General features: G+C 38.0%; 1 protein-coding gene across 2 annotated transcripts; it reads right to left on the reverse strand.

The window, feature by feature from the left end:
* Positions 1 to 2,062: 2,062 nt before the first annotated feature.
* On the reverse strand, positions 2,063 to 6,502 carry saxo4 (stabilizer of axonemal microtubules 4). 2 transcript variants are annotated; one of them, XM_008412121.2, is made up of 13 exons: positions 6,366 to 6,502; positions 6,163 to 6,222; positions 5,655 to 5,756; positions 5,444 to 5,561; positions 4,648 to 4,810; positions 4,520 to 4,562; positions 4,344 to 4,441; positions 3,230 to 3,295; positions 3,052 to 3,138; positions 2,898 to 2,963; positions 2,724 to 2,815; positions 2,249 to 2,344; positions 2,063 to 2,151 (listed from the first exon to the last, which is right to left on the reverse strand). In XM_008412121.2, the coding sequence occupies exons 2-13, from the start codon at positions 6,203 to 6,205 to the stop codon at positions 2,133 to 2,135; spliced, it is 993 nt and encodes a 330-aa protein (XP_008410343.1). In that variant the 5' UTR covers positions 6,206 to 6,222; positions 6,366 to 6,502; the 3' UTR covers positions 2,063 to 2,132. The 2 variants fall into 2 exon arrangements, with proteins under 2 accessions (XP_008410343.1, XP_008410344.1); XM_008412122.2 differs by having other exon boundaries at positions 6,322 to 6,502.
* Between the last annotated feature and the right edge of the window lie 5,283 nt (positions 6,503 to 11,785).

An 11,785-nucleotide genomic window follows, 5' to 3' on the forward strand; every position in this document is an offset into this window, starting at 1 on the left:
GGAGGGATGAATAGCTGGGGTGCCTGACCATAAAAGGTAAGTCCTTAAAGAGGCTTCACACATGAAGCGGACACAGAAAACGATGAAGCAGAATACTTTTTGTGCCCTGACAAACCTGAAGGACCCTGCTGGGCAGAAATTCAGCTGTGTCATGAATGTTGTGCTCTTCTTTTTGTCACAGACGGTGACATTACTCTTTTTCTTGACGTTATACAGCCCAGGCCCTTGTTCTCCTCTCATCTCTGAGCACATTATTCATGTGGGGCTCATGCGTAATCCAGTCCTTTGTGTCTGCACAGATCTTTTTTCTTGCATCTCATTAAAAGAGTGAATTATTGATCTAGTGTTAGAATATTAATGCGTGTACTCATGTGACAGTATCTCATTACATTTGCATTGGGACAATTCAGAACATACACACTGCTCCTTTTAAATTGTCATGCACCAATAGTTTCTATCTCTGTGTCTAATAACGTTGGTGGTATTAATAGATAAGATGCAGGAATGTGAGAAATGAGCTCCAAAATACTATTAATGGTCTCCAGAATTCCCCTAATAGGAATCTGATGGCATCTGTGGGAAGTAACCCAACCTCAACCCACAGGACCCAAAGGATCTGTTGCTAACATCCTGCTACAATTTCTTCAGATGTTTGTGGCCTCCTTTCTGACTGCTTAGAGCTTTTTCATTGTCCTGACAGGATCGATTTTCTTCTTAGACAGGTGCGACTGCTGAAGCGTTCTTAACCCTTAATTTTTTTCACGTTTTGTTGCTCAACAACGAAAAAGATCAATGTATTTTACTTCATACTTTGGTCCCTCAGATCAACTGATGGACCGAACGCACCAAGTAGTGGACAACTGTGAAGTGAACAGAAGTGTGGTGTGCATTCGTATTGGTCAATAATTTGTAGAACCATCTTTCCATCCGTTGTCTATGGCTACTTGTCCCTTCAGGTTCATAGGAGCATTTACTACACAGAGACACACAGGACAAACAACCATTCATGTGCACACTAATAACTATGAGCAATTTGGAGAAACCAATTAAACTTACAGTTGTGCATTCTCGACAAAAAGAAGAAGCCAACATACCACATATGCAGAGGAAGAACATGCACACACCATGCAGAAAGACCCCTGGAGGTTATTGCTGCAAGGCAACAGTGGTATCAGCTATGCCACTGCTGGTACCACTGAGTTTGGTTGTTAGTCTCTGTCAGCTTTGTTCGTCTAGACTAGAGATTGGCATTTTTGTCAGTTTGTCTTTAAAAACTGGTTTAAAAGTCACATTATATGGAGAGTAACCAGTGCCAAATATTTTCCATTAATTTAATCTAGGTGTTGGAACAAAATGAGTTAACATGTTAAAATGGTTTTGTCTAAACCTATTGTAGCTGTGGTTTTACATTTAGGGTTGTTTTCCTCCTGGAAGGTGAACCTCCACCCTGGTCAGGAAGTGTTCTTCCAATTTCTCCCCATATTTAACTTCTCTGATCTCCCCTTCAACTTTAAATTTCAGCCTTGTAGAAAAAAAATAGTTAAATTGCCTTCAACATTAGAATTATGTGGTGATATCTGCTGATTTGCCATATACAAACCCTGAAAAAAAAATCATTTGCACTATGTAATTGCAGGATTGCAAAATGTGAAAAAGTCAAATATTCTGATGTCAGCACAGAAGATGCAGTAGAGCAGTGGTATAAAGTTGTAATATACACAGTTTGTCATACTTGGACTGTTATGTATTTAGTCCAGATTTGTTGGTGACTCTTTTTGCATGCAGCCGTGGGTGGCACAACAGCTTGAGAGTTTGCAGAGGTTCATGCAAATCGGAGTCTGCTTCGGTCTGAGTGGAATCATTTTTCACCTTAGTTTACAGTCTTCTCATTCTCTGTAGGTCAGTGACAACAAGGTGCTTTTAAAGTCAGCACATCAGCGCCTCCAGTCCCACAGCTGATGGGCTTTTATAAGTAAACCAAAACAAAATGCAGTTTTGCATCTTCTCCATGTACATCTGGAGTTTGTATTCTTCTATAAACAAAAAAGTAAAGACCAAATGATATGCTTAAATAATTGATTTTATTTTTGAGATGAGAAGACATGCAGATTACTTTAAAACAGTGAAAACATCTAATGCTTCAATATGAACCTGTGGAATAAAACAAAAAACAAAAAAACAGGACATGTGAATCATAAAAATGAGCACAATATTATATTATCCAGGCAAAAATGTGACGATATCTCACCTGTCTGTGCTTCGTTTGTTGTAGCCATTGTCCATTGTTTGGCTTGCGTTGACAATTGATGAGGTATAAAAAGTGCGCCTGTCCTTCTGGCAGAAGCTGGAAAGTAATATAATTCTTGTCAAGTTAAAATTCCCTCTGATGCACAACACAAATAAATTAGGGTAGCAAGATACCACAAATTAACAAGAAACAAGAAAAACATTCTTCTTAAAATTCTAGGAAAATAAAAATCTAATCTAAATTTCCATAGCTCACTTTGTACAAAAGAAACATCGAAAAAGGGAAATCTGTACTTTTTCAAATCACTGTAATCAATCGCAGAATAAATTATTTGAATGATGAACAAATGATTTATTACTAATTCAAAGTTTATCAACAAAACATTTCAAAGCCAGGACGTCTGGCTCAAAGGTTTTTTAGCATCTAAAAAGTCCTACACCACAACCAAAAGTATTAAGATAAAAAAAACACTTACTTGTGATTATAATGTGTAGTGAAGTGTAACGGATCCAATGGTCCCTTAGAGAAAATTTCATTTGGCATATTTAAGCAAAATCCTGAGGGCTCCTAAAAGAGAAAGGAATAAAAGTAAAGACAAAAAGTCTAATCAAAAAGAGATTATCTATTAATTGGAAAAAACAAAACAAACCCTGTTTCCAGAAGCCTTCACAAGTGGTACACGACTTTTCACTTCCAGTTGTGGCAGATGAAGGCGCTAGAATATTATGAAACAGTGCATGTCAAAAACTTGTACAATAACAGCAGCTTAAGAGAAATACAAGTTGGAGAATATGGGGACTAACTGGGTCGACTAAGAGGGCGTTGGCACCACCTGTATACCCTGTTTCTCTGGAGGAACAGCTGCATATTCCTGGCAAGCGTTCATTTCCCTGAAAAAAAACAAAAGTTAATGTTTCATATCAAAAAATGTGGGTGTTTGTTTGTCCAGTATAAAGGGAGTTGCAGTGGATGTGGCTCAACCTGCTTAAATGTCGGAGACAGGTAGTCGTTCCCCATCACTGTTTTTCTGATCAGACGCGGAACCACCTGGACAAATCGGCCACAGTTTGAAAGGGAAACACTTCACAAATAGACAAAGTCACATTCAGAAGTAAAGGAGGATCACATATACAACCAAATAATGTAATCATTTGGAGGAATGACTTTGAATTTTTTTTGTGATGTTGCTTGTAGTAGTAAGCCACATACGAATCTTGCAAAGCAACTTTTTTCTTTAGCTGTTTTGTAGCTCAGACTTGTATAAATTAATTTTACGTCAGTCTACTCTCTGAGCTTTGAAAGCACCAGAAGGAGAACAGACAGGAGTGACAGAAGGTGACATTAGACATCAGGAGAGGAAAAAACATGAAAGCATCTGCTTGTGAACCAGTGAGTATAAGTTAAGAGATTTCCCCGTTTTGGGACAATGATGGATTTTTTATTCTATACTATAAGATACATATAAATTTAAGGATCTATTTTTTCAAAGAGTAACAAATATCTATACATATATATATATATATTTACATTTTTTGCCATTATATTCATAATCTGAAATGTATTTTGGGGGATATTTTATGTAACAGACCTACAGACAGTAGTTCAGTAGTTTAAACTGTGGAAAAGAAATAAAAATTGCATGTTATTTGCTAAATGCTTTACAAATAGAAATATGAAAAATGTGGCATGCATATGAATTCAGCCACCTTCACTTTAAAACATCAAATTAACTTAGTTGAAATAATCCGCCTGGGTGTAATTTATTCTCTATTCTAGGCCTCAGAGGCTTGTTAGAGACGATTAGAGAATGTATCTGCAGAAAAAAGCTGATTCCACAAAGTATTGATCCAGAGGCTTGAAATGAGTGCCATACATTTCAATTTTTCATGTCGAAACGCATGCATCATGCAAGAGCCCTTCTCTTAAACCTCAAAGCTGTGGATGATTTGCTACCTCAAATCATCATAGCATTGATGATTTAAAAATCATCAAAGCTATGGATATTTTGTAACACATAAAATCCCAATTAAATATTTTGAGAACATGAATACTTTCACCATGTTAATATGATTGCTTACTATTAAGTAATACTCACAGTGGCAGGATTTTTGTCCCGAAAGGTGATGTACTGTAGGTCTTCTCCTTCAGTGCACCCAGTCTCCAGCTTTGGACCCATATTCATGTGGCGAGAAACTGTAGCAAGGACATCTGTTAGCGTCTCTATCGTGTCTCATCTTATCATCTGTCTGCAGCCACAACCTAAGTTTTTACCTGGTGGTAAGCGACGGGGCACAAACACTCTTTGGTACTCTGTCTGAAGAAAGGCAGGAGATAGACAGCTCATGATTGTTTCAAGTCTGTTGAATTGTAAGGATAATGTAGAGGAAAATTTGTAGTACCTGATCCACAGTAGGCTCTGTGTGGCAAACAGCGCTCACTTGATGGAAGCCGCTGGTCATGGGTTTGTTAAGGAGGCTTGGCAAAGCTGTGGAGCCATCAGAGTAGGTGGGACGCTGGTAGTACCGCATATTCTGAGTTACGAAATTGTCGGCTAGCCACACTCTGGAGACAGGAAAAAAAAATACAACTGCGTCTCAAGAAACACATCAGAAGCAACGGCTGTTTAAAAAAGCATTTTGTGAAACTTAGAACAAAACAACAAATTCACTGGACTTTTTTCTAATGATCTAGCTTACCATGGCGCCATGGCTCAGCACTTCAGTAAATTATTTCACAAGCCAAGGGTAGAAAAATATTAGTTTCTGTAAGACTAAGAAGAGCTAAAACACTAGCAATGAAATTGTGACATTCAAAGCACAGTGCTTAGTGCTTAAAAAAATATACAAAGACATCTACATCAAAATTGGTATTTGACTTTATCAAACACAGTCACACACATCACAGTGTGCAAACAGAGCCATGAAATGAACAAATACACAGTGAAACAATGAAATGCATTTTTAAATAAAAGTTGATTTGAACTGGGATTGGTTTTCTACTTTGGAAAACTTTTTCAGAGGAAAAAGTCAGAGCAGAACTATTGTGTCACTTGGTCAGAGCAAGAGTGAGAAATAGCTTGCTTTCACCCATGCCTGACTCACATCTCTGCCTGAGTGTTTCCCAGTGGACAGTGATGACACTGGACAGTGAAAGCTGACGCTGTGGCGGACAGTTCTTACCTGCCCTGACACTTACCCAAAGTGAGGGTTGTCAACAAGGTCCAAACTGGGCTGGTAGGATAGAACGGGTCTTTGGTTCGATAGAAAGCCGGACGCAACAGGGGCTCCAAGGCAGGAATTGAAACACATCCTGCCTGAAACAACAACATGTCTGTCATAATCCAAGAATAAATCTGAAACAGATCGATTTGAGTTTTTGTACTCTGACTTTCTCATCCTCAGCTGACCTTTAGGGGGTGCTTGACTGGCTGTGTTCAGTGATCCCCGCCTTTCAGTTTCTTCAATAGGCGGTATGACAATCCTCGGCTGCCCAAACATCTGTTTGTGCACTGCAAAAACATACAATCTTACCAAGAGTTTTTCCTCTAGTTTCTAGTGCAAATATCTTAGTACACATAAAATACAACAAAACTAACTTGAGAGTAACGTTTTAGCAAGATATGAGGTTGTTTTAATTGAACAATTCTTGAATATTGTAAAAAAAATAAAGCACTAGATTTTTTTCACTTGAACAAGACATTATTTTTATGAGTGAAATAATTTGTCAGTGTAACTAATACTTTTGATCAACATTCAAGAATTACTGACTTAAAACAAGCTCCTGTGTCTTGCTGAAAAGTTACTTTAAAGTTAGTTTTGTTGTATTTTAAGTGTACTAAGATATTTGCACTAGAAGTTAGACAAAAAATATTTGGTAAGATTTTGTGTGTTTTTGCAGTGTGCCGTCATAGAAACCTTCGCCATTAACAGTGATGGTGGGAAAAAATCCTTCAGGCATGTTGACACTGCAGCGACCTGAAATAAATGTAGCAATGAGTGCATTTTTTAGATTTCAAATCAACTGGAAAAAAATTAAGAGCAGTTTGTAAGAAAGAAAAGAAATCTCCTACTTACAAAAACAGTTTATGTCTGCAAAAGGGCAGCAATAGCAATCTCACCTTATTTCCTCTGAATATAATGAGGTAAAAGTAAAATAGAGATGAGTGTGAAAAAAGCTTGACCCAGGACACACCTGTGTCTAAACACTACGTTGTTTGTTCGTCTCTCTCTGTCCTGAGCCGGTTTGTAGGTAAACACATTTCTGTTGCTAGGAGATTCAGCACAGGGGCAGAACATTACAACTGAAGTGCATAGAAATTATTTCAGGTGCGAGCGTAATGTTATTCCACAAGGAGGCATTGTTAAGAGTCTCTTTCTTCCTTCCTGCAATTTGTTCAGTTCAGCTCCTTTTCTGCAATTTGTACTGTAATAATACAAAACACAGCAGACAGCTCGCTGTTACACAGAACCATCAAAGGCTTCTTGGACGGCTTCAGATAGGAAAAAAGGCGCCATTAGAGAGTGAAAAAAAGAAGAAAAGGCACATCTAATTATTGAAATCTGTAAATATCAAAGGTGAAATTATGCGGGTGCCTTTTTAAAAGAAGCGAGCAGAAAAAAATGACTCTTATATTGTAATTTATTCCTTTATCACCCGACATGTTGCAATAAGAGGGTCTTATTGATTAAGACTGAAATGACTTCATCTGTTCATTTTCAGGCAAGCATATTTCCAGGTCTGGTTCTCTATGTGAAACAATATCGCAGCAGTTGGATTTTTCTTTATTCATTTTATTCAACTTACTTTTCAAGACCTATCAAAGCGACGGATGAATGACATTTATGTCATTCTTCAGCACTTTCACTTTGTCATTTAAGTTATTTCTTTAGCACATAAAGCCACTCATACTTTAAATACAAAAACCAATGCTGAGGAACTCATTCATGTGGTTAAATCTCGTGTGTTTTATTTAGTTTGAAACCATTAACACACACATCAATTTCTGAATACACTGCAAAAACCACAAAATCTTAAACATTTTTAGTACAGTTTCTAGTGCATATATCTTTGTATATGTAAAAAAACTGACATACAAATAATTTTTCTGCAATACGTATGAGCTTGTTTTAAGTAAATCATTTCTTATTATTGATTTTTATTTTATTAAACCTTTATTTAATCAGTAAAAAATCCACCGAGATCAAAATCTTTTCCACAAGAGGATGAAAAAGTTTTAAGTTGTACTGGTAGATCATTTCACATGTAACATGGGGAAAATGTTTTGTTGTAAGTGAAATAATCTGCCAGTGGAACTAGGAATCTTTTAAAAAATCAGTACTAAAGAATTATTGACAAGAAACCTGCTGAAAAGTTACTTGTAAGTTTTTTATCTTACTTCAAGCTTACTAAGAACCTGATGTCTGTGGAAAATCAATGCATATGTCTGGTCTTCAAGCGTAGGAGAATATCCTTTAAAAGATCTGGTTTAAATTGAGGTTAACACATTTTTGCAGAACTCCATAACCTTCTGTTCAGTTTTAGTCATGTCTTTGAATTCTGTGTGCTACGGAAAGGATGAACTAAAACAAGCCAGACAAAGAGCAGCAGGAACCAGAACAGCTTTTCTGCAGAGCCGGTCTGGACCGATTCTCCATGCGTCCACTGGATGGCATTGTGATGCCGCCATGGCTCTGATTTCAGTCTAAGGTTATATAAAAATGATGGATGGTTTGAAATTTGCATGACATCTTGATAAAAAAAATGTCCATCCAGGACAGGGTGTGATAATTCACTGCTTATAGCAGCAGAAAATGTCTAAAAAAGCACATACACTTTAAAAAACATATATTCATGTCAGCTTTTTAATTCAAAACTGACTCTTGGACTTCTGAAAAAAGCAACATAGAAAGATGATTCTTTTAACTAGAAAAAATACCTTTTTTGGAAATCCTACGAAAAATCCTACATGCTTGTGCGTCTCTTCAAACACAATGTTATTTCATACACCTTTTCATCAAATTGGGCTCAAAACTGCAGCATCACACTATTTCTACACTTTTCCTTCAATTCTCACCTCCCATTTCGTTTCATGCCGTCTAATTTCCTCGGACTCACACAGCGTTTTTTTTTCCCACCTCTCTGCTGCATCACTTCTTGCTTTCTTTTCCTTCCCTCCATCTGCTGAACGCCAGCAGTGCATGGATAGAGCCCGTCTCTACCAAGCTGTTGCTTGCGTTTTCTGTTCCGCAGTCTTTCTTGCTCGACATCCTGTCATGCCAAACTTGGAACTGTTTATTATCTCCTCCAAAAAATAACTACGGGGAAACGCCTGCATCATAGAAACTGACATCTCATTTCCTGCTCCTTTTCTTCTAAACACAATGTGCACGTTATTGGCATCTATAATTACAAATTCAATGGGGGATCCACACAGCAGGGTTAGACCCGGATGCCTATTTTCATTCCAGTTCAAGATTACGCCAGATGATTTGACTTGTTTGAGCAACTTCAATCTGACAGTCAGAGTGGGGGAACGGATAAAACACCTGCTCTCCTGGATTTGAATGAGGACCCAGAGACTCTCAGCTTTCCTTTGATTGTTCATCCTGAGAACGCAGCAGCCGGTGTTTGTTCTTCATCTGCATAATTCACACGTAATGTGGCTGCTCCAGCGAAACGCTCGGCTGCATGCAAGCTTTTGATCAAAACATTCAAGATAAACAGACTGTGCTTTTTGCATGTTGGTGCAGCTTGCACTTGAGGAAGAGGTGCAAAGACAAAAAAAGGGGGGGAGTGGGGGGGGGATCATGCAGCTGTTCTAAAAATAGACCGAGGTGATGCAAGCAAGGGTCTCCCGTCGTGATGATGCACTCGCAGCCGTCTGTTGAGGTTCAGACCCTGAGAGCTGTCTGCAGGGGCTCACCTGTTTCTCCTGCTGCTGCTGATAGTCTGCAGCTCTGGGAGGCGGCTCTCCAAGGTTTCCCTGTCAGTTCAATAACCTGCTCCCTTTGTCTGCCATAAAAAGGCATGGAATTAATGTTTAAGGACATAAAGAGCCAGCTCAGGCGCTCAGACCTGTCTTTGTGTTGCCGGGGTCTCGGAGGTGTTCCCTCTGCTTCACTGCTTCACTTCTGCAAGGCTTATCTCCTTGCAGCCTCCTTTCTAACTTTTGTACTTAATGGACAAATCTTCCATGCATGGTTTGGAGCAAATTGCACTGTCATCTTTTTCCATTCTACGTTTCACTCAGCTTTGGTGAATATATGGAGGGTGACCGGAATGTGGTGTGGAAAATTAAGGCATGAAATAAGACATTTCAAGTGAAAACAACAGCATTTCTAACATCGACAATGAGATATTTTGACACATATCAGTGGAACCTGAAGTGCACAGATGACTGAGATGCTCCTGAAGCAAAAAAAAAAAAAAAAAAAAGAAACCTGCAAAACAATTCACCCCCAATTGCAAAGATAATTTCCCATCACCACTAAACAAAAAGAGGAAAGTTTCCTCCAGACTGCAGGATGAAACTGTGTGATTCATTTTCTTCCATGATGACTAATATGTTGCTCAGAGCCAAAGCTGTCCACTACACAATTTTAATTGGTCTTGAAGGCTAAAACAACCTTTGCAAAATCCAATTTCCTTCAGCAAATGATGTTAAAACTTTTTCACAGCAGTCCCCATTAAATCAAACTGATTTTCCTCCAAACATCACTTTCTGATCTATCAGTAACAGATTTATTTGCAAGAATGCAGAGACATGCAAATATATTCATAAACCTTAAACCTTTTCTTCATTTTGTGACAATAAAACTACAGGTCCTTCTAAAAAAATTAGCATATTGTGATAAAGTTCTTTTTTTTCCATAATGTAATGATACAAATTAAACTATCATATATTTTAGATTCATTGCACACCAACTGAAATATTTCAGGTCTTTTATTGTTTTAATATTGATGATTTTGGCATACAGCTCGTGAAAACCCAAAATCCCAGTCTCAAATTAGCATATCATGAAAAGGTTCTCTGAACAAGCAGTTAGCCTAATCATCTGAATTAACAAAGTAAATCTAAACACCTGCAAAAGATTCCTGAGGCTTTTAAAATCTCCCAGCCTGGTTCATTACTCAAAACCACAATCATGGGTCAGACTGCCGACCTGACTGCTGTCCAGAAGGCCATCATTGACGCCCTCAAGCAAGGGGGTAAGACACAGAAAGACATTTCTGAACGAATAGGCTGTTCCCAGAGTTTGTATCAAGGCACCCCAGTGGGAAGGAAAAAGTGTGGCAGAAAACGCTGCACAACAAGAAGAGGTGACCGAACTCTGAGGAAGATGGTGGAGAAGGGCCGATTCCAGACCTTGGGGGAAGCAGTGGACTGAGTCTGGAGTAGAAACATCCAGAGCCACTGTGCACAGGCGTGTGCAGAAAATGACACGCAGACCAAAATTGCAGACCAATACAAAGATGTGCATAATTGTGAATCTTAATAAAAAGTCTGTTGTAATAACATGACAAAAAAAATTCTGTAAATCTTCAAAAGGGATACATATTTTTGCAAGGCGCTGTATGTACGTAGATATGTGTTACACTTTCAGTACCATGATGAAAAGATTTTTGCTTGGGTTCAAGGTGGAGGGTTTCCTTTGGAATGTATTGAATCAAATGGCACTTTGCGGATAATGAAGGTGTTCTTTTTTGTTCACAATCTTAGTTTTCAGCTCAAAAGAGATTATGGTAATTTTTAAAATAGGAGTCCATTAAAGGCAGATCTTTGCAACTAAAAGTAACTTAGCTAAATTAGGTTCTTTTTTTCCCCTTTCAGTTTACTTTGACTGACTTTTATGGAACCATTTAGCCAATCATACAAGGGAACCTGTTAGAAATCTGGATCATTTTGTGTGATCCAGATGAGAGTCAGAAACTTTACACCTTAGATTTTCAGTCTCAGGGTTTCAAAACATATCCATAACTGTGAAAGAAAATAGATTTATAGTTTATTTTTCAAAATACAAATGTTAAAATGTGACCTCCTTAAATAAAATACACTGGAAAAAAAGAGGGCTCAAGTGAGTGAATCTATTGATAAAACATACACAAACCTGTTCTCTATGAAAATAAAAAGGCCATTGTCTGGGTGTCATCTATAGCGTTCCTGTTTCCACAAACACAATAACAAACAAAATACAAAGAATAAGAGAAACTGGTCAGATGATTCAGATGTTTTAAACAGGACAGCCCTCAACATGCAGCCAGAGCTACAATAGACTGGTTTCAATCAAGGCATCTTCATGTATTAGCCTGGCCCAGTCAAAGTCCAGGTATAAATCCAGTTGATAATCCGTGACAAGACTAGAAAATCTCAGTAGATGCTCCCCATTCAATCTGGTTGAGCTCAAGCTGCTTAAAGAAAAAAGGGCAAATATTTCTTTCTTTAGTTATGCAAAATGGTTTTAAGTTACTCTGAGTTTCCCATCGGGATGTTTTTCCACCAACTACATTGACCACATTTCCATAAATGTCCTGTAAAAA

This window comes from Poecilia reticulata, chromosome 6 (assembly GCF_904066995.2).
Source record: "Poecilia reticulata chromosome 6, P_reticulata-male-v2, whole genome shotgun sequence".
Lineage (NCBI taxonomy): Eukaryota > Metazoa > Chordata > Actinopteri > Cyprinodontiformes > Poeciliidae > Poecilia > Poecilia reticulata.